General features: G+C 39.3%; 1 protein-coding gene across 1 annotated transcript in view; it reads left to right on the forward strand.

The window, feature by feature from the left end:
• LOC122787448 (claudin-4-like) overlaps positions 1–2,675 on the forward strand; it is a 318,425-nt gene extending 315,750 nt beyond the window's left edge. Inside the window, exon 3 of the mRNA XM_044054163.1 lies at positions 1,329–2,675. Within this exon, the coding sequence (XP_043910098.1) occupies positions 1,344–1,991 (648 nt within the window). The 5' untranslated portion in view covers positions 1,329–1,343 and the 3' untranslated portion in view covers positions 1,992–2,675. The remainder of the gene's footprint in view (positions 1–1,328) is intronic.
• The last annotated feature ends 21,011 nt before the right edge of the window (positions 2,676–23,686 follow it).

A 23,686-nucleotide genomic window follows, 5' to 3' on the forward strand; every position in this document is an offset into this window, starting at 1 on the left:
ACTGAAGAAAATGGCGTCGGCTGCCTCTTTTATACCCCTGCCGCACTGACGTCAGGGAAGAAGCGACGACAACCGACGCTGGACCTAGACTTTGGAATTCGGCCGACCGAAGACCCGTCTGACGGCAGGATAACCCATCTGTAATGACTGCAGCTGTATGCACGATGAACATCAATTGTTACTGCGGATAAGTAAAGCTACTCTAGGGCCAAGCTACTGACCAAGACCTGATGAATAACAGCAACCTGATTGGCAGGCTTACATATTGTCTCGACCATTTGCACATTACAGTAGAAAGGGATAGAGTAAAACATATTCTTCTGCAAAGATTTCTTATGGCAAAAACAATATTAGTTAATACTGCAGGAATGTGGAACTTAAATACACTACAGTTCCAGAATTGCCCAGGAGTAATTATCAACAAAAGTATAAAAATGATAAACTTGACTAAGTTTATATCCATTCCAGTCCCTGCAGGATTTATCAAAGGTGATCATGTAAGAGTACTACATGTGGGGTATCTGATGGAAATGCATGCCTAGTCTCTGTAAACAGCTTTCACAAGAGAAAAGGTAGCAAGATCCTCAGCAATTTAAGGATCTCACCTTTTCATGCCAGCAGAATGAACCACTAATATCAGAAGGATACAATTCTGGATGCCTGTGTGTAAGTCAGCTTATTTGCATTTTTTAACCGTAAGCAATCCTCCTGAGCAGTTAATTGAGTCCTCTATCTGCATTCAGTTAGTACATATTTAAGAGCAAGGCAGAGTCATTCCCTGGCCAGGCCAAGAGCCTATTTGCACCATCCACTTGAGATGAGAGTATAGCGTTATGAAATGAGGCAGACTTCAGTGTAGGGTAGTATGAACTGAATTCCATCACCAAGTGGCAATTAAGGAGTTCTCTAGAAATGTCTACAGATGAACAAGGATCATCCTTACTGTAGGATGTATCTCCCCACCCATAGCACCATCATGTGGATAAGACAGGATTGTTCAAAGTTACTTTTTTCTCTGTCCCTCCCCACTGAAGCCAATGCAGAAAGTTATGCAGGAACACTATATGCACAACAGTCAAATCTACTCTCTTGGTCTTTCTTCAGGAATTGGGGAGAAATCATGCTATAACAATAAGGATTTAATCACTGCAATGTTAACCTCAAATTTATGTGGTAGAAATTGTACATAATAGCAATAATGAAATTCTCTCCACAGGTTAGTTTGCTTTTTATGATATTGCAGTATTTTGAGGATAACCTTGTCCTCTAGTGTTTATTCTTGGACTGGCATATAACTCCATTATTTCTTCTTGTTTTTCTTGAAACAGGACTGTGGACCAACCATGGCAGCAAATGGACTACAGATATTGGGCATATCGCTAAGTATACTGGGCTGGGTTTGTACCTTCCTCAGCTGCTATCTACCAATGTGGAAAGTGACAGCATTTATCGAGAACAACATTGTTGTGTCAGAAGTCTTCTGGGAGGGCCTTTGGATGATTTGTGTATTTCACAGCACTGGTCAAATGCAATGTAAAATTTATGATTCCTTGCTTGCACTGTCTGAAGACCTGCAGACGGCTCGTGCCCTCTGCACAATATCCATTGCAATCTCTTTCTTCGCATTTCTCATTTCCATTGTGGGAGCCAAGTGCACTAAATGTGTCGAAGACGAGGGAATAAAGGCAAAAATCATGATCTTTGCTGGGGTTCTTTACATGCTTGCTGGAATCATGGTCCTTATTCCAGTCTGCTGGTCAGCCCATGTTATCATCCAAGACTTCTACAACCCATTGGTTCCAACACCCCTGAAACGAGAGCTTGGTGCATCGCTTTACATTGGCTGGGCAGCTGCAGGCCTTCTGATCTTTGGTGGAGCTATTCTGTGTTGTTTCTGTCCTCCAAAAGAGGACCATTATCCTGTGAAGTACAATGCTGCGCGTGCAATGAGTGCCACTCACAGTAGCCATGCATTTCATAACTACGTTTAATGACCTACCTGTACCTCTTACAGCAAGGAAACAGCCAAGCAGAATTCACGGACTATGCAACACGATCTTGTACTTTTTTCAAGCAACTCTATACACTATATTCTGTTCCACTAGTGAACAGACTGCTCACTAACTTAGCCTGCCATGGACCTCTATACACTGCATTCTGTTCCACTAGTGAACAGACTGCTCACTGTCTTAGCCTGCCATGGACCTCTATACACTATACTCTGTTCCACTAGTGAACAGACTGCTCACTATCGTAGCCTGTCACGGACCTCTATACATTGTATTCTGTTCCACTAGTGAATAGACTGCTCATTATCTTAGCCTGCCATGGCCCTCTATACACTGTATTCTGTTCCACTAGTGAATAGACTGATCACCATCTTAGCCTGCCATGGACCTCTATACACTGTATTCTGTTCCACTAGTGAATAGACTGATCACTATCTTAGCCTGCCATGGACTTTTATACACTGTATTCTGTTCCACTAGTGAATAGACTGATCACTATCTTAGTCTGCCATGGACCTCTATACACTGTATTCTGTTCCACTAGTGAATAGACTGCTCACTATCTTAGCCTGCCATGGACTTTTCTAACAGTTTAATTAGTTTGCACTTTTTAGAAAACAAAAATCATTAAATCTTTGCTAGATAATCAAGTTGTTACTGTTTTGCCTTCAACAAAGCTTTCATGACACTTTGTATACATGTTCTTCTTCTGTAATCACTTAAATGAACTAGATCTGAACTAGATGGTTACATTTTGAGGAAGAATGTGCATAAGACATAGTTGCAAGTTGCCAAGAGTAAATCAAGGTCTGTGTAAATTTTTCAGAATAATAATCCATAAAAAATGCTGCAGACAGACATAAAAAAAATCATGAAAAGATTTGAGTGATCCATACTGTTTTCATGTTTTAGAGTTCCCATGTTAAAAACTTCAGATGTATGCAGTGACTTTGATGGGATGTGCTTTAATATGGGGGGGGGGGGGGGCAGTACCTATGTTGGCAGCTGAGCCTCATGAAAAGCATTAAAAAAGGCAAATGTCTTGTGATTTTAGACCAAGAAACATTTTCTAGCTTTCATCTAATTCTTCCAAAAAAACATGATTCTGTATGTGAAATGCAATATATGAGCACCTACTGGTTATTGATATCTTAATGATAAGGGAGTCTGAATCCATTGAGCTTTTCCCAGGACATAGGAACAAGAAGAAACCCATCCAAACCACAGTTCTAGAAAGGGAAAGCCCAAACTCAGGAGAAACAAACTCTGTGGAGCTTATGGAGGACAGCCAGTAGGATCCTAGTACTGGGAATGCATTCACTGGAGGTGGCACTGGGAACAGACAGGCCTTGGCAGTAATTAATACAGGCATCAGGCAATGTTCCCTAAACAGGCATATGAATTGCCCTTAAAGGCATATTATTCTGAGGAGACTGCAATGGATATCTCCCTTCCAGCACCCTTATTGTATGTCAATGGTCAAGCACTAGTCTGAGATCATTTTTATTTATCTATTTATGTTTGCTGATCAGGTTAAGGCATGTTTTTGGGGAAGACTCAAAGTGATATTCATATTGACTAGAGGAGGTTTGGACAGGACACCAGGGGAATTGTCTTCTCTTTTCAATAACTGCCACGAGCTGCCAACAGATTGGGCAGGTGAAACCTCAATTTAATATCTCAGCAAAGAATCCACAGCCTTATCTTCAAATATCAAAAGAGTGTTTGTTACCTGTTGAGTCAGTGACATCAAGGAAGGTGTGCTCCAGTTGCTGGCTTCACTAGGCATCATCACCACTGTCATATAAATGCAGTTAGGTATGTTTCTACCTTCTTGTTTTCTTCAATTCTAAGTGGACAGGTAAAAAGATTTTACTCAAACCAATAATGTGAAATGTTTCTGGCAGAGCAAGTCTCCACTACTGTGCCACGGGCCAAAAAAAAAAAGTATGGCAATGCAGAAAAAAAGTGCATCCCCAAAGCATGTTCTGCAAAATTAGCTAATTCATGGGTTAATTGTAAGTACTAGGCAATCAGTACACAGACCATTAAAATCCTATTCAAACCCCCTATTCTTAAGTACCCTCCAGCCTCAAGTTTAAAACAAGATAGACTCAATTATCTAGGTTTACCTTGAAGATAACAAGAGGGTTGCTCTGCTTGATACATAATGGAAGTTTGCTCCACAGGTGAGGGAAGTTGAAATATCAATCTATTACACCAACATGTTTTTCTTTTCTGTTGATGGAGATTTATTTCCTTTAAGTATTTCAATACCATTTGTTCTTTGAATAAACAGAATGTCAAAAAAGGTTGGATCATTTACAACATGAAAGGCTAGACACAGATCCCCATGGAGAAGGCAACAAAAGTTTGAATACAGAGAGATGATTGCAAGTCTGTCCCTGATAACTAAAATTTTGAGAACACCAATATTCTTAGTTATGGATCTTTCAGGTCTCTGAAGCCGTTTAGATAAATACATGTCAAAAGGTTTTTTATATTCAATAATGGGTATTATGAAATATGTTTACAGAGGAATTAAGACTTGACTGGATCCTTTGCAAATGCCTTTGGAAATAGAAGGCTTGTTGAAATACTGCAGATACATGGTCAAATGATAAGGAATTACCAACTAGTGCCTAGATCCCTTAGGACAATATCAGATGGTATGTGAAAATGCTTTGTTTACCAAAATAAATTATAATAGATTTTTTTCATACTTAATTTGAGACCATTGTCCTTGCATCAATTGTTAATAAGGACTAACCCATGCTGAAGAAATTGTAAGTCAGAGGAAGATCAAATAACTGCACCCAATTTGCAGTTTGCAAACTTAGCTAACCATAGGCCAGAAATGTTGACCTGAAGGTCTAAGAAACAGATTCCAAATAAGAGAGCGCCAAACACTGAGTAATTTAGTCCACCACTACTAACTTTATTGCTTTCAGAAGTGGGACCTGTGACCCTAACCACATGGATTTTATCAGATAACCAGTTAACTATCCACCACACAACACAGGATCATAGGAGATTACTAGGCTACTGACCCAGAGGTCATTTCAAGCCTAGCTGCTTCATCCCAATGTAATACCATAGAAATGTTAGTTAATACCCAAAATTGCATTTAGTAATGGCTGCCCATGTCCAGGAGGGTTGTGGGCTCTATTCTTGGTAAGAATTTATGGTGGCCCATCCACTCGTCCAGGTTTCCTCTTGTACAGTGTCATAGAGGTGCTCGGTTTCACATGAACAGGTAACTTATTCCAAAGAAGGGTCAGTTGCCAGGAGATAAATCTGTCCCTCCAGGATGTCCTATTTATGTTGAAGGCTATATTTAGGTACCTAGAATGGGTAGCCCTAGTCCTGTTTGATTTACAGATCTGCAGCAAGTTCATTAGATTTGGGTCTGACATTGCTCTGTAAGCCAGCCATAAGTGTCCCGTAAGAAGTTTATACAATACAGAAGTATAGTGACAGAGAGTATAGTGACAGGAACTTTAGTCGGTCTGTGTACAGCACACTCTGGAGTCCCTTTATCTTCTTAGTTAGAAACATTACTGCAGGTGCTTTGTACGGTACTTGCTGAATGGGGTGTTATACTCAATTATGGGCTGGATTACTGCTAAGTATAGAGAAGTCATAACCTCTTTTGCTCTCGAGGTGATGTCTTTACAATTCAAGTGTGCCACATAGAAAGTCTTCCTTACTACAGCACACTTATGGTGGTCGAAGTTAAGGTCGCAGTTAACTTGTTGTTCCAGGTCCCTTATCACTTCATGGGTACTTGGGATATTGTTGTTTATTTGATAGTGTGAAGGAAAATGATGATGCATTTCTTTGCATTCAGTTTGAGACAGTTTCTAAGATGCCAGCTTTTGGTTTCTGTAAGACTCTCCTGGAGTATACTGACATCATTTAGGGATTCAATAAGTGCACCTAGTTTGCAGTCGTCTGCAAACTTGGCCAGCCACAACCCCTTAGTTTTGATCTGAACTTCTGAGAAGTATATACCAAACAGTAGGGGGCCCAACACTGACCCCTGTGGCATCCCACTGGCAACAGGTCTGCTGGTTGATGTGGAGTCACCCACTTTGATACTGTCTGTCCAGTTTGTGATCCAGTTGGCAACCCATCTTACAATGAAGGGGGTTTACATTCAGTTTTCCAAGATTATTGGTGGGGATTGTATCGAAAGCCTTTGCCAAGTTGAGTTATGCTGAGTGCACAGATCTGCCCTTGTCAATGGCCCTGGTCACATTTTCAAAAATAAATAAATAAATAATCCACCAGATTTAACAGGCAGGATCTGCTCTTGAGGAAGCCAAATTGGGTAATATTTGGAGGTTGCCTATGTCTTTATTTATGAGGTCCATAATGATACCTTCCTTGGCCTTACAGAAGGCTGGTTAGTTATGGTTCTGTAATTATTTGGGTCTGTTGCTAGGCCACTTTTGTGGAGAGTAATAACTGTTGCTGTTCTCCATTTCACAGGAACAAAGCCTGTGGTTAGACTATGATTGAAAAGGTTACCTAATGGCGATGCTAGTTCATGTTTTAGCCTGTTTAGAAGACAGCTTGGGATGCCATCTGGTCCCATAAAGGCTGTGTTTTTTGCCCTGGACAAGGCGTTGATGACCTGTTCTTCAGACATGCGAGGTGGGTGTGAGGAGTTTGGGGGTAGGTTTGTGACAGGTTTGGAGGGGATAAGAGAGTGAAATGTCCACCCAACCTATTTGCTAGCAGGTTTGCTATCTCTGTGGGGTCAGTGTGTGCGACACTAGTTCTGCAAATGCTTGGGCCCTACCTTTTAGGCTATATACATAGCTGTAAAAGGCCTTATTGTTATCCTTGGCTGTGCTTGCTAAGGTTTTCTCAAAGAAGCCCTTAGAATATTTGACACGTTGTCTTATTTGCCTGTTGAGGCTGAGGAGGGTGCTTTTCCATTGTTGGGGTCTTGGCTTTGTTTTCTTGGACAGCAACGTTTTGCTTTCATTGTATAGTTTGTTGGTGCTGGATATCAACCATGACAGCTTGTTTTTACTTGGGACTCTGGCCTTGATTCTTTCTGGTACAGCCAAGTCTACCCACTTATGCAAGTGATTGTACATGGCTGTAGTATAAGCTTTGGTGTAGTTACCACTTCCAGCTGGGGGTGGGGCTTGGAATGCATTTATACCTTCACCTAGGAGGGTACAGTTTTTGCCTTGGTGAAGTTTTTAGTTTGATTTCTCCCATTGGGAGTTCTGGTGCTAGCGTCAGCTCAAAGACGACTGATTTGTGGTCAGATTTAACTAATGAGGGTCTGACAGTTGTGTTAGTTCATCTGTTTGACATGTTAGTGAGGACCGGATCTAGTATGTTTGTTTCTCTTGTCAGGGTATGAAAATATTTGCTCCAGGGCATTTGAGTTAACAAAGTTAAGGAACTTTTGCACTAGCAAGTTAGCGCTAGCGTAGGCTTCCCAGTTGATGGTGAGATAATTGAAATCCCATAACCAGAGTGTTTGGTAATATTTGGACTGACTCCAGTTTGGTCAAGTAGGTTTCATGCACTTCATGACCCACGGAGGGGGATCTGTAACTGGCTATGACTTGAATGGGGGTCTTACCCACTGTAACCTAAACTTGGAGTAACTCCATGGAGTTCTCTAGTATAACTAGATGGGAGGTGAATTTATCTTCAATATAAGATAGAAACAATGCCTCCTTTAGTTCTCACACATTCATTTTGCAGTCTGAAGGTGTGTAAGGTGTAGCCTTGCAAGGCTGGGGTACTCTTTCAGGACTTGAACCAGGTTTCTGTGCCTGCACAGACATCTACATCTTCCCATGACAGATGTGCTTTCAGAGTGTACAGTTTTTGATTCAAGTTCCTAGTGTTTAGTGGCATGACCCTTATTTTTTTTACAACTGGCAAATTTCACATTGGTAAGTTTGTTTTCGAGACCTTGCCTAAAAAGCATCTGAAAGCTAAGAGGTGTCAGGTGCAAACCATCTCTGGCAAAGCAGCGAGGTTTGTTGACCATGGCTTCCCATGCTGACAAGAGCTGGATCCCCTTTGAATGAGACCAAAAACTAAGCCGATTATTGAAATCAATCATTTTCTGTTTATACTGTGGAATCATTCTTGGTGAGGGTAGTATGCTGCTCAAGGCTAGGGACATACCTGCCTGGGACACGTACTTACAGAGCTCAATCATGTCTCTCTTCATATAGTCCAGTGAGGCACGTGTCAGGTTGTTCACTCCAACATGAGCTATGACAGAGTCATAATGGTACTTGTTGCTGAGAGACCTGAGTACATCAGTGATCTGACAAATCCTGGCACCAGACAGGCAGCTGATTGTGACTTTCTTGTTGTCCAACCTGGTGAGTGGGACATCCATTTGTCTCACTGTTGAGTCTCTAACAACTAGAAAATGTGGTTTTTGAGTGTTATACCTTACAGGCTTGGTAGGTACGACACTGGTATTGCTATGTGTCATGGATGCTGTGGGAACTGTGCTAGTTGTAGCAGTCTTGTGTTTTGGAGGTCTATGGTGTCTCAATATGTTTTCTGACAGAACCCCGCATATACTGATTTTTGTGTTAGATGCATACTCTGTGTTTGAGTAGTGTTACTATGTGCATGTGTAGTGGTAGGTGGGTTGACAACCTCTTCTGTGTTACTGTTTTGAGTGTGAGATAGCATGGATTCAAGATTCTTGATATAGATACATCTCTGACACTCTGTACTAAAGTGAGTTATTAGTAGAGGGTTGTCATTATACATGAGGCAGTTGCTACACTGCTTCAAGATATCCAAGTGAACAAGGTTGGCAAGAGAAACAAGGGTGGTCCAACTGTCCATAAGGCTAAGCTGAAGACTTACCACTACTAAGGGGGTACTTTTCAGGATAGATCAAGGAGCAGCTCATTGGATAGCTATTTCTGCCTGGGTTTTTTTTTTGGTAGTTTAAGAGGTTTCAGCTCATTATCAGTATTTTTTTGACCAGGAAAGTATTAAGGATGTGGGCTACACTAATGTACTACAGCTGTATCTAAGGAAAAACTGCTGAATTAGTCTGTCCATTTATGGGGCACAATTACTCTGTAGTGCACAGTGCTGCATGATGCACAAACAAGCAGAAACCTGCTTAAATATCAGAAGCTAAAAACAAAACAAAAAAAAAACTTAAAACGGCTCAGAAGAAGCAATGAAGATGCTTACTCCAAGTCCTAGCGTAACCACCCTTCACCAGACAGGTTCCAATTAGCACAATCATCTCACTAAAGTGCAGAAAGGCCCCTTCCAATCCAAAATGGCCTAGAAACCTTGCTCAGAACAAAGAGCCACTACAAACAGACCCAGAAGCAGCAAATCTGTATCTGGACTATTCTACACCCTTAGTTTCAGTGGGAACCACTATAGAATGTTTAATACAGCAGAAAAATAGCAGGAAGACAATAAACATGTTTAAAACAGCAGAAAAATCAGTAATGAGACTCTAAAGAATGTCTTAAACAGCTAATAAGTTAGTTACTTTAACACTATTTGGTGGGAAAACCAGAACAGATTGCTTTGCAACAGCAAAAAATACCAGCAAATACTTAAACACTGAAAATAACAAAAAGAGCTTTGTAAACAGTGAAAACAGCAATAACATTCGATTTAACAGGCACAGTAAGGCAGACAACTGCAGTACAACAGTGTAATTTAGTACACAGAATATAAACACAGTATAGGGTGGCCACGGTGGTGCAGCGGTTAGCGTTGCTGCCTCACAGCAAGAGGCTCTCTCGATTCTCGGCTGGGGTGCTTTCTGTGTGGAGTCCGCATGTCCTCCCTGTGGTTGCGTGGGTTTCCTCCGGGTGTTCCAGTTTCCTGCCATATCCCAAAGACATGCTGTAGGTGGATTGGACACTCTAAATTGGCCCTAGGTGTGAGTGCATGCATGTGTGCAACTTCTGTGGAAGGTTGGGCACTGGGCTGACAACTCAACACCGTAAAACTCCACTGCCAATCATGAGCGGACAGGTGATCCGCTGTGGCAACCCCTAACCAGGAAAAGCCGAAAGAAGAAGAAGAAGAAGAAAAGTAGGCAGCAGGCAATTAAATAAGTGCAGTAAATAATACAAATAAGCAAAAAACAAGCAACCTATGGTTTTTGGGAAGCTCAGAAGCCTCTAGTCATCTGGCATCTCAACTCAAAGCTGTGGCTGGTAGCCCACCTCAGTTCACCTTGGTACAAACAAGCAGAAACCTGATGAAATGCAGGGCTTAGATACCAGAAGCTAAAAACTTGAAAATCATTTTTAAAAAGGTGCAAAAGGACCAACGAGGATGCTTACTCCAAGCCCTACACCAACCACCCTTTACCAGACGGGTTCCAATCAGCACAATCCTCTCACTAGAGGGCAGAAAGATCCCTTCCAATGCAAGATGGCCTGGAAAGCATGCTCAGAACAAATAGCCACTACAAACAGTCCCAGATACAGCAAACCTGTATCTGGACTATGCTACAGGTACTAGCTACCCTAGTTTTGGTGGGAACCACTAGATAATGTTTAACACAGCAGAAAAATAGCAGGAAGGCACTAAAAAATGTTTAAAACAGAAGAAAATCAGCAAGGAGACTCTAAAGAATGTTTTAAACATCTAACAAGTCAGGTAATTTAACACTGCTTGGCAGAAAAACCTGAACAAGCAGAACAGATTGCTTTGCAACAGTAAAAAAATACCAGCAAATAATTAACAAACAGTGAAAATAGCAAACACAGCTTTGTAAACAGTGAAAACAGCAGTAACATTCGATTTAACAGGCACAGTAAGGCAGACAACTGCAGTACAACATAAGTGTTTATGTACAGATTTACACGTCTGTCAATAAAGCATACATAGGGATTACTGACAAAGGCCTTGGTGAGGTCCTGATATGCTACGTAATGCATAACCACTATCCACTGCTTCAGTTACTTTTTCAAAGAAATTAGTGAGATTAAAGAGGCAGGACCTTCCTTTAACAAAATCAAACTGATTAAGGTTCTGGTTTAAGAGATCTTCAATATCCATGTTAATGAGGTCTGAGAACATATGCTACGTAGCTTTACATATGAGGCTTGAGAGTTGTATGGGTCCCCCTAGATAACAAGGTCAGTGGTTGGGCCACCCTTGTGTAATGATATTACAATGGTGGGTTTTCAGACTTCAGGAATGTAACCAGTGGAGCGGCTTCGAATAAAGACATTAAGTATGGATTCAGGTAGGTCCTATATGTGATGATAATCAGGTGGCCTGTTAAATTATCAGGGCCTATGGATGAGGTGTTCTTAGCTTTACAGAGGAGAGAGAAATTGGTCCATAGTAATTAAAGGAGGTAGCTAGGATTGTGAAATAGCTTTAACTGAGTGTAGAGTAAAATTTGCACCAAATTTGTCAGCTAGGATATTAGCTATTTCCACTGGGCCAGCGTGTGTAGTAGTAGTGAGGATTATTTCCAAACATAGTTGGATATAAGTTCTTAACTTCCTAACACAGTTAAAGAAAGACATGCAGTTATCTTTGGTTCTAGTGGCTATTTTAAGTTCACAGTCAGCTTTGAGATTTTTAATGGTTCCCTTACGCTCTTTACTAGTTTGATTAGGTGTGCTCTTTAGGTAGGTAGAATAAGACCTCTTATAAGTATTAAACAATTTATTTTTCTTGTTACATTATTCATGCAGGTATTACACGACAAACGTTTGTTTTTAAATTTCTCATTATACTTGGTGCAGACAAGGCTTGCCTTATCAGACAAGTATTTAAATAGAAGTCAGAGACCTCGGCAGTAGCTTTAGCAATGAGATCCACAGGAGGAGGAGGAGTGCAGTGGAATTTATTTAGATAATCAAATAACTGAAGAAGGTTTGCTTTAGAGAAGTCTCTATACAAAGTTGTTTGTGGGGATTAGATCAAGGATACAGGGTATCTAGTAGGATTATTAACTATTTGTAAAAGAGAGAATTTATAATGTCAAAAAAGTGTTAATCATGACAGCCATTGACAGTATGGGTCAGCCGGTTTATTGATAGATATTTGAAGTCCCTCAGTAGAAAGGTTTTGGGGTTTAATGCAGATTTCAGTTAATGTGTTAAGGCAGCTATTATGCTCAGGAGAAGAGAGATGATATTCTGTAACTCGCTGTAATGGGGTAATTTATCTTGTGTATTGTGATTTTGACATCTAGGAATCTGTCATGAGGTGATTATATCCTTGAAAGATACTGATACTTCCTCTCACAACTGCCAGTTGTTCGGAAAAATGATGGGCACTATACAAAGGCGGGAGGTGTATTCATTGTTTGAAACCATGTAATAGTAGCGGAACACATACAAATGTATTCAAGTTACAAACGAGCTTCAAGTTCTTTGGTAAGACTCATGGTATTGAGTAGAGCCATGTTAATGTCTTCCAACTAATTTCCGTCAGGTGGACTTTAACTAAAGGAGGCATTATAGGAGCAAAACAAGGCTTTAAGGCAGAATGCAAAAGCCTTAGTAAGACTGGTGCAGACCATCCCAAGCAAAGCAAGACATTTCTTCAAAAGGGAACAAAAGTCCACTATAAACTTTGCATTTAAATGTGAAATTTGAAGTCACATAGTAAAAAAATCATTAACTCACAATTCAGTCCAATGCACTGGCTTCTTATTTTGTGCAGGTAAAAATGGGAACAGTTAAGCAGCATACTCTCTTCTCTAGCTAAGTAAACATTGTGTAACAAGAGACTTACAATATGCACAGGACAACAAGGCACTGTACTTTAATCATTGCTTAAAAAGAGGGGGGAAAGTAATTACATAAATAAGAAAATGTTCTGACAGAAGCAATAATGATGGCCTATCATGCAGTCATCTCTCAACCTAAGTGCTTACACATAAGAAATGGATTCTAAATGACCAATTCTCATTAGACAGAATGGGCCCAACACAGACACATGGGTGCACTGGCCAAAAGACAAAGGGGAAAATGGGCCTAGACACTGTCAAAGAGACAGCAAAGTATTTAGCTAGGATAATTCAGAGAAGTCTCTTACAGTAAGATGCTTCACTGTGTATTACTCTCTCTCAAACACATCTGGCAGGCATTACTGTAGATGATGTTGGTTATTTACTATGTTGTATTTGGTTTTTCAGAATTGTGATACTCCCCAAGCTCAGACAAGTGATGCAGTCTAACTTCCATGAGGTCAATATTTAAGCTGCATTCTCTGACTTTCAATTTAACATACGGTATCAAAGTCACACAATGTAGCTCATTAGCCTTAAAGCTATTCATTAATATAAAAACCAAAAACTCAAGTGACCACCACAGCTAAAAGCATATGTAGTTTCTTAAAAATACGACAGGATCCTGTCGTATTTTTAATAAACTATGCATGCTTTTAGCTGTGGTGGTCGCTTGGAGTTTTTGGTTTTTACATTTGCAGTTTGTTCTCCTGGGTGACCTTTGGCTGCTGGTGGTTGCATTTTTTATTCTATTCATTAATATATAACTAATACCGCAAACAAAAAGCTAAACTCTCAGCAGTTGCAGACGTTTCAGATTTTTTATTTATTTTACAAAGCTGCAGCAGAAAATTACAAAGAAAAAACAATGTGCACCCTGATTTCACAAAGGAGGTAATAACATATCAGTACACAAAATAGTTGGTATATTTCTTCTCTGAGTAAAATGTTTCACGTCAGTGCAGGCTTCTGGCCTAACAGTTGTACAGTGCTGCATCTGATGGGTGTTATTAGCAGAAGTGACGGAAAAACAAACACCTCTAGAATCTAACCAACACTACATAACCATCAGCTGTGACAAGTTAAATGCACATGATATCTGGAATGTTAACACATGAAATGTATCTAAAAAACGAAATACGAATAAATAATCTCTCAGTATCCATCAAGTTTGTCCTTCAGTTCAGTTACATTTTATTCAGCACATCTGAAAAGGATTACTGTTTGTTACAGGATCACTTTCTAAAGCCTGCTAAGCCGAATTACAATATATTACTACATTAATGAAGAAAAGCAATGCCAGCTAATTATCTACAACTTCCTTTCTTTTTAACGCAGTCACGCTCATTCTCCAAACACTAAATTCATTTGCAGTCTTATGCTCAACTAATAAACTAGTTTAATTCCAAGGATCAGACAATAATCTCCATCAACAAAACTCCCTATTTATTTACAAACTACGCCCCTTTTCATGGCATCTGTCCTGCTGTTCTCCAGACCTTTGTAGTCATAAAGAACTAGAAATTTAAAGATTTGACATGCAGTGGGGCTTTTGCATATACATTTTTGTGGGGAAGTATCTCTACATCTAATTGTTGCCATAACTGTACTAATCTAGGAGAAGAAATTGATTATATTCATGAGTCAGACAATGTTTATACTTCCTATAGCAGACATAGCCAGGAGGAGGAGTATAATTTTTAGAGCCTGTAAAACGTATGCCTTCTCTTAATGGGCATCTTGTATTGTGTTAAGAGCTATGTATAGCCTATATGAATACCACAAACATGTAATTAAGGTATTGCATCAATGGGTGCCACCTCTCTCAAATCACTACAATTCTCCTACATTCTTTGACCGTCATTCTTGAATGTCGTAAGTCTTTTCTCACACTCCATTCATCTCTTGGCTGGCCAACTCCCAATTCCTTTTGTCTTTTTTCGGTTTCTCTCACATATTTACCCCATAAATTATCACATTTAGCTACACATAAGTAACTCACTGTTTAACAATCTTAACTGAATCCTTATTATGCATTAGTGAGACAGATTGCCTCACATAAATAATTTTGAATTTAATATTACTTTTTATAAATGACTGCATTTATTCTATAGTAAAAATAACTAACTTTTTCATTTTGGAGCAAAATATTTATCAGGACTTATATATGATGTCTACAGCCATGCAGAGCTGATACATGGAGCAAATCACATAACAGGGCCTTAAACAAATTATGAACATGTCAAAGTACCCTGTGTAGGTGCACACACCACTGCATACTTAGAGGCATCCAGACATATAGAGGGTATGAAAATGATCATCCAGACCTTGCAACCACGATTCACAAAACAGCAAACTGTAGAGCAGAGCATAGAGAATGTGCTGAAATTTAAGTAGGTGCAGCTGCGTACCTACAGTTGTTATACAACCACCACTGAATCCAATGTGCCACTATATATAATGTGCTGCCTACCATAATTATTATGAGCAGAATCACGTAAGGGTTGGGAGGATGGCCTAATAGTTAAGGTATTTGCCTTGCAAACACAAGGTACGGGGTTTGAGACTCAAAAGGGATAACTGGCTAGGCTTAAAATGGCTTGCAAGGGGAGTTAGCCTAGTACTAATCTATGAACCTAACCTATGGCAGAACCAGAAAGCAAATTCAGAGAACAATATTAAGGGATTCTCAAACTACACCACTACAGAGTACCATGCACAATCTCAGAAAGTACTTACCCTCAGAAAGTGATGGGCACATCAGTAGGAACAGATTACTTCATTAGCATGATATGCAAATTATGTTTGCTCCACAAGCATGACCATGGAAGCTGTAATTTCTGTTGATCTTTCCTGGACATGTATACGGAGACACTCTGGGCAAAGTAAGGGACTCATACTAATGATAAGCAAGCATGTGCACTTTGAGTTCTAATCAGCAGAGGTGGAAAGAATATAGTAATAGACACAAAAAGGAGTCAGGGATGAATAATGTGAGTAAATGTCCCGCATCAGCTTCACTACATGAGACATAATTGTGATGCTCATCTTTTACACTTACATTATATGTGGGTGGAGAAGCTAGTTCCATATGCAGTTGAATGGGATACAGTGGGAAAACAGACATTAGCATAAGTCTTGTTTGATTTTGGTGGACCAATCCTATGAGATGTCAACAGATATATGATGTAGGTCACAATGTGCAGATGTTGTCTTACTGAACTATACTGTATGGCATGCTGCTCTCTCTGTAGTTGACATTATATTCAGAAAACTATTCATCCTGTATGCATGCCATTAGTGATCCATTCTTCTACTGTTCACCATATTCTATATGTGCTCACAATGAATGCAGTCATTTGATGATGGCTGGCTAGCACTAGGAATGTGCAATTCTTTGCAGGCCTGCCCAATCAGAACTCTGAATTCTGTAGATGACTGGACCCAGTTGCATGCAGAAGTTGTCATTCCATACTTGGACCATGGTTGTAGCACTTTGGATTAAGATGCCAAACTCTATGGCAATCTAGGTTTTGTAAAACATACACCAGTCATACTATGTACTATGCAAGACCTATATATGGGACTGCAAGCTATATTTGTGAATAAAATGGTTTGACTTTTATCTTTTGACTAGTAGTAGCTATAGCTGCATACCATATGAAAATACTATCTCATTTGCAATGAAACTGAAATACAATTGCAACTTGAAAATTTTGCTCATTTAGTTACAAAAATCAATAACTTTTTGTTAAATTTCCAGTATGACAATGGGGTGAAATAATTTAAGAACATGTGAAACAGGAAGTTTCTTTTGTTACTGATAAGATAATATTATAAGTATATATGGACTTTTCCTCTTTGTGATTATTTATAATTTTAAATATATCTGGACTTTACAATGAATTTGCTGTTGATTTCAAACAGAGGACAAAAAAAAAATTGTGGAGGGACATTGAGTCCTTGCTTTGTGTGTGTACATTTTGTTTCTCTACATGATTATGGTGGGTCTACTGATAAGAACGTAAAGCCAAAATTTCAAATCCCACAATATTGAGACGAAATTGTAGAAACCTCATGTGAACGAACATCTGGAACATCGATGAACACACTCTGGGTAAGTAACCACATCTCTGGAACAACAAAATATCAAAAAAAAAATGAAAACCAAAGCAAATTAAACCCACACATGAGGGGGCTGTGTCCCTCACACCCTCCCTAACTAAATATATACCAACTCAGAGATCCATTATTGAATCCCCAAATGTTGTGGATATTCTACAAAAGGGCCTTACAGAAACAGATGCTTGGTGCCAGAGCCATGGGCTCAAGCTCAATGCCAAGAAATGTATAGTTATCCCCTTTGGGAAAAAAAACATGTACCCGTGAATTACCATATAGGTGGCAGTACACTAAACACCAAAAGTGTGATAAGAGACTTAGGGACACAGGTCAACAGTGGTCTCACCTTCGATAACCCACATCACCACAACAGTCAGGAAATCCTTCTATGTGGCACACCTCATCACTAAGGGGTTTTCAAAAAGGTGGTCATTGTCCCACTGTACTCATCCCTCATTAGGCCCATTATAGAATACAATGCTCCATTTGGTATCTACCTCTCAAGACATCTGCAACAACTGGAAAAGCCGCAGAAATACCTCACTAAAAGAATCACTGAGGCCTAAAGCAGATGCCCTATGCTGACCATCTTAAAAACCTCTGCCTATACTCTGTGTCATATCGTCTACTCAGAGGCAATCTCTGCTTAACATACAAGGCCATGTCAAACCCAGAGCTGTTGGACATGCTACACTTAAAGAAATCCCAATCCCTCAGAGACACACGCTCCATGGATCTAAACCTCGTCATCACAATGAACAAAACATGCTGGAGGGATAGGTTCCTGACCCAGAGACTCCCCAGACTCTGGTATAGACTGCCCATACATGTCAAGCAGAGTGTCTCTTCAAAAGGAACCTTGATGATTGGATGGGAGATAGGAAATTCACCCCAGGGATCGCGTCAGTTTTCCTGCTAGACAGGGGTCCAGGGAAGTAAATACTGTGGGAAGAAATAGCCAGGGAATTGTTATGGCTAGGCTTATTAGGCCCTAGGGCCGACAGCCTAGTACCAACCTATGAACTACTGTGGGGAAAGGGCAAAGTTCACTATGATGGACAAGTGGCAACTTACCCGGAGTTTGTTTGTCGGTGGTCTGGGTGTTCCTTCATGTGAGGTTTCGACAATTTTGTCTCGGTCTTGTGGGATTCCATACTGTGGCTTTTCAGCCTTATTAGGTAGACCCGATTATAGCTCTAGTTAACGTACAGAGTAGCATTTCGGTACAAAGTAGTAAAGCAGTACATGACGCACGAGATATCTGAACCATCACTTGTTTCAAAGTTAAAAAAAGATATTTACTACCACTAGTTGCTAGCGCTATCAACCTATATATTTTTTACATATTTACTGTGTTTGATATGCTTGTGTAAAACTGTTCTGATAGTTATGAATTAACTTCAGCATGTAATGTTTTATTCTTTTAAGCAGACGGAACATGAACATTTCTGATCTGTATTTTATAATGACACAGGCTTGTATGAATCACAGGGTGAAGAATCTTTTACTAATATAGACAATACTATTATAATGTATTTGCATAGCTCGCATTATATTTTTTTATAACACATATTACAAATATCAAGAAGTAAGCAAGCGTCTAGTGGAAATAATGCATATATTTTCAAACTTTGATTAACTATGGATATTTATATTAAGCTTATTGCAAGCTATGATTTATTCAACTGATTCTAATATTCAGAATTGCTTCTTTGTAAGACGTTTTGTATATTGATTCTAATGAAGTGTAATATTTGTTACAATAAACTCTTTTTTGTTGTATAAACTGGCTTCTGTGTTATTTGTTAGTGGAATTGCAATTTATTTTATAACATTTCTGAGATGCCTGTAATTCACAGGACTGAACCAGCCTTTTGCAAGCTTGTGGGAAGACAGAATATGCTTGCAGTTGAAAATTTATAAACAAGTTTTACTGTTTTCTGATCAGCACTAACTTGTTTTGAAAGAAATGTTTGCAAACAGTATTTCCATACTGAAATCATAATGTACATTTTTACAGCCTTGCATATTATTCATTTCTTCACTGCACTTAATTTGCCTGTTTCTGGCCCACTGATGAGTCCTGCCATGTGCACTAAATTTCATATGATCTGAAGTATAAAAAACTTATCAGCATGGTCATGTACCTGGAGCATTATGTCACTTGTTCTTTTCCATAAGACACAAGTTTCATTAACTTTGTTAGATATGACATTATTCATGCTTTTCATTTATTAAATTAATTGGACACCAATGATATCTTCAAAGAGTTATGATCTCACAGTACACCAGGAATGCACAATTAATTTAACTTGTGAAGAAAACAATTACATGTACCTGTATATACAGCTGATCATATATACTGTGAGGTCCACCTAAGTGACAGTAGTGAGTATAATGCATATATTTTATATCTAAGAATTGTGCGACATCATTTAAACTATTAGCTAAAGTCCATTTTCTGAATTTTAACTGATGCTGAGATTCTGACAGTTTTTAAGAGTTTAACATCCTTCGAGAACAGTATATAGCTAAATATGCCATCTTAATATGGTTAATTTTGGCAAAATAAATTACTATATTCAATATATTTTTTACTTAGGTAGCAATCATACCTTTTCTGGGGGTTGGCATAATGGTTTAGGTGTTTACCTCACATATACAAGGTAAAGGTTTCATTTTCACCTTTGAAGGGAAATTAGCTAGGCTTAGAATGGCCTGCAGAGACATCTAGCCTAGTACTTACCTATGAATCTATTTAAGTGCTAACCAGCATTGTAAGTGCTTCCCTAATAACATATTGTTGTCATTAAGAGCCCTTGTTTATTAACCAGTGGCAGAGGATTAGCACTTTTCTGAAGTATGGCAATTAATTTTTCTTTGAAAGGTGGTAGGAGGCAACCAATTTCTGTTGTTCTACACTAAGGAATGTTAAATTTCTACCAATCCAGCATGGATCCACCCTTTTGTCTTTCGGCTTTTCCCGGTTAGGGGTCGCCACAGCGGAACTCTGGCCCGCTAATGATTGGCAGTAGATATTTACATGCCGAGTTGCCATCTCTGACGCACAACCTTCAATGAAGGTACGCCCATTCATGCATGTCTCCACACAGATGACGCTTTAGCTGAGAATCGAACAGGACAACGTCTTACTGTGAGGCGACAACGCTACCGCAGCACCACCACCGCACCCTACTCTTAGAATATCTGCTCTTCAAATGTCTAACACTAAATACCTTCCCATATTTGGCAGGGAGACGTGCACATAAATACTCCAACTGGAACTTTGGACCCCTCTCTAGTAACAGCCCCCTGTGTTCTTCATACCCCACATTAAATTAAATTTAAATGAAAGTTGCAATGTCTCATTCTGTTAAAAGGGAAAGACATTTCCAGATTAAGAAATCACAAACTCACGTTCTAGTTCGAAATCTACACTGCTTATTTCTAGAATTAAATAAATCCTCACTGCATAGCACCTGTTTGTTCTACGTGTCATCAGTACAGTGGCTTACGCTTACAATAAGCACCAACAAAACCATGCAAAAAATAACCCTGACGGCATACATTGCTGTTGGTGGCATCCATTAAAAGTAACTAAGAACTTAGCATGGCACACAAACTAAGCTCTGTTGTGAGCAGCAGTACTGTGGTTGTATCACTGTACATTAGAAACTGTGAAAAAAACCTGTCCTTTATAGAAGGAATGAACATTGAATTAAAATTATGTACAAGTTCCTAAAGTGGACTGACTTTCTGGCATCATCCTTCAAAATGGAACAATAGAAAGTTTATTTTGGTTATAGTGTTTGAACAACTCATTGAAGCTGTCTGCTCGATGTTTTTGTACTTCTGCAATGGGGCTGGGTATGTGTTGATATGGTGTGGAGTTGAATTCTTTAACCCTTTTTTGACAAAGACAGATACAGTCCTTCCTTAACATCTCCATATTTTAATAGTTTTATAACTGCTACCCCAATTGCAGTTTTCATGAACTACTTTTTCATTGTAATATGGATACCTGTCTAAGATTAAGTAGTACTTTGAGAGAGTACACACTGATATAGTAAGTCAATTTTTCTCTGTAGAGCAGTGTTTTTAATAGCATACAAATATACTCCATCAGCAAGCTCCACTGCTGAGCAAGGAAAGATTGATATAATACTTATTTATAGAGTTGCATTCTGGAATGAATTGAGAAGTGAACTTACAATTATAAAACTTTGTTTGTGAAAGGTAAGTATACCACTATACCCCCAGACTCCCCATATACTGTCTTAAAGGATGCATAATACTCCACACATTAATTCTAGGATGTCTGAAGAGTTGTATTTACAGACTAGGGGTGCGAGGGGTGAAGCCCTCCCATCATGGCTTTGTGAGGGGCACAGTCACCCCGTTTTAATCTCTTTTAGTTTGAGTTTCCTTGATACATATAAAATTGAATAAATATACAGGTTATCCTACATTGTATTATTTTTTCACCGCCAAAATATATATAATGTTCATGTGTTTCATACATACACCAATTTGATAAATCAGCTTGGAGAAGCCTTAATTCTGATAGTCGAATCAGATGGACCTGAAAAGGAAGGAAGGGAGAAACAGATGGCTTAGCAGTACCTAAAAGAAGGAAGGCTGACAGGAGATTAAAAAAAATATATGCTGTTTTTTTTTTTTTTTTAAATATATACTGAGGGAGCACCAGCATTAAAATGTTTGACAAAGACTCTGGGGGACTGTTATAAGTCAAAAGATATTTCCAAGTGAATGGATATATGGTGTGATGTATACCTGGGTGCAGCTATCAGATAAATACAGCGGTACACTCCTCTTGTTACAGCTTCTTCATTCATTTGTATGATGAAATACTTCTTAAACAATTTAACTCACGTTGAGTTATGTTTGCTTACCAACAAGAATGTCACTGGAGTGTGAGGATCCACTGAAACAGACATGCTATCATTCATCTATAGATCTCCAACAAGAATAAACATATGAACAGCTACCCAGAATATCTCAAGACTGAAATAATATGATAGTGTCGGACAAATTTCTGATCTTGACTAACGTTTATGGAAGCAGAAGATGTGCTGGAGACAAACACAGGTGTGTTTACCTCTAGGTAGATACTGATGATATAGGATCTGAATTAATGTACAATCCAATCTGAGATGGAAGAGTAATGCAGAAGAGCTTGTATGTTAATTTCAAAGAGTTAAAAAGTACTGGGTTCATTTTCCTGACGATAGTCTCAGTCAGCTATTTTCAGTAAAAAAAATGCAATCACAAGGAAATATTATTTGGAGTGGCATGCCTTGCACAGAAATGCATCCTGTATGGAAGACAATGCTGAAAACAGAAGTTATGTACTCACCATAATGGTCCATGTTTGTAGCCCATCTTGCCCTTCATTCTTACACATGGGTTCGGAGCCAGTCCTCGGCTCCGACTCGGCCTATTACAAAGCTCAAAGCCTTCTAGTTGAATCGTCCATGGTGCACCAGTACAAACCCCAGACCTTGTTTGCTGCTAAACTATAGAAAGACAGAACTAAAGCTATCCAGAAAGAACAACAATTAATGAAAGGTTTCCACCTGTTATGGAAAAATTATCCTGTCTCCAGATCCTTCCAGGACGGGGGTAGGAGGGTGGGTTCGCAAGAATGAAGGACGAGATGGACTACAAACATGGAACGTTATGGTGAGTACATAACTTCTTTATGTTCTGTAGTCTTATCTTGCCTTCATTCTTACACATGCAACAGCGTCCCTAGCACCTTATTCTTGGGTGGCGCATGAAAAGATACTCCTGAGTACCGTGGAACCAAAGGAGGCTCTACCCCTAGAGGTCAGGTCCAATTTGTAATGAGTAATAAAAGTGTGAGGGGTAGCCCAGGTCGCAGCTACACAAATATTATCAATTGGAAACCTTGGCTTGCAAGGCTGCAGAAGTAGACTGGGATTGTGTAGAATGAGCCTTAATCTTGAACGGCAAAGGCTTTCCATTGGAGGAATAAATTAAAGAGATACAACTCAAAATCCAATTCAAAGGGTCTCTTTGGAGACCTAATCTGGAGTCAGTGAAGGATACAAACAATTGGTCTGACTTCCTGAATTCCTTAGTCCTGTGTAGATAGAACCATAATTGTCTGTGAACATCCAACTGATGAAACCTGTATTCTGCTGCATTGGAATGATTAGGGAAGAACACCGGCAGCTCTATAGTTTGGTTCAAGTTATTATGAAAGCACACTTTAGGGATAAAAGATGGATTTGTGCGAAGAGATACTCTATCTTTGTGGAAAATCAGATAAGGGGGCTTGATGGACAGTGCTTGTAATTCTGATACTCGTCTAGTAGATGTGATGGCTACTAGAAACAATGTCTTCCAAGACAGAAACTTCAATGGGCACGAATGAGCAGGTTCAAAGGGTGGAGGTGTAATTTTGGACAGGACAAAGTTTAGATCCCAGGAAGCTACCAGTTCCTGAAAGGGAGGTCTCAGCAAAGTAGTACCTTTAAGGAAGGTTTTACACAATAGGTGTGACATCAGGTTAGACTCAAGGTGACCCAAATGAAAATTAGATATTGCTGCCAGCTGAACCCTAATTGTGGCAGCAGCAGATCCCTGGTGAAAAAGTTCAGACAAAAATTCTAAAACCACTGGAATGGATGGGGTATAAGGGTCAACATTCCTTTCTTCAGCCCAGATGGAAAACCTTCTCCATTTGCTAGTGTATAACTTTCTAGTGGGGGGTTAATGAGAAGATGTGAGAATGTGGGTCACAGTGGGTGAAAAATCATGA

This window comes from Protopterus annectens, chromosome 13.part0, assembly GCF_019279795.1.
Source record: "Protopterus annectens isolate FY-2018-M chromosome 13.part0, PAN1.0, whole genome shotgun sequence".
NCBI lineage: Eukaryota > Metazoa > Chordata > Ceratodontiformes > Protopteridae > Protopterus > Protopterus annectens.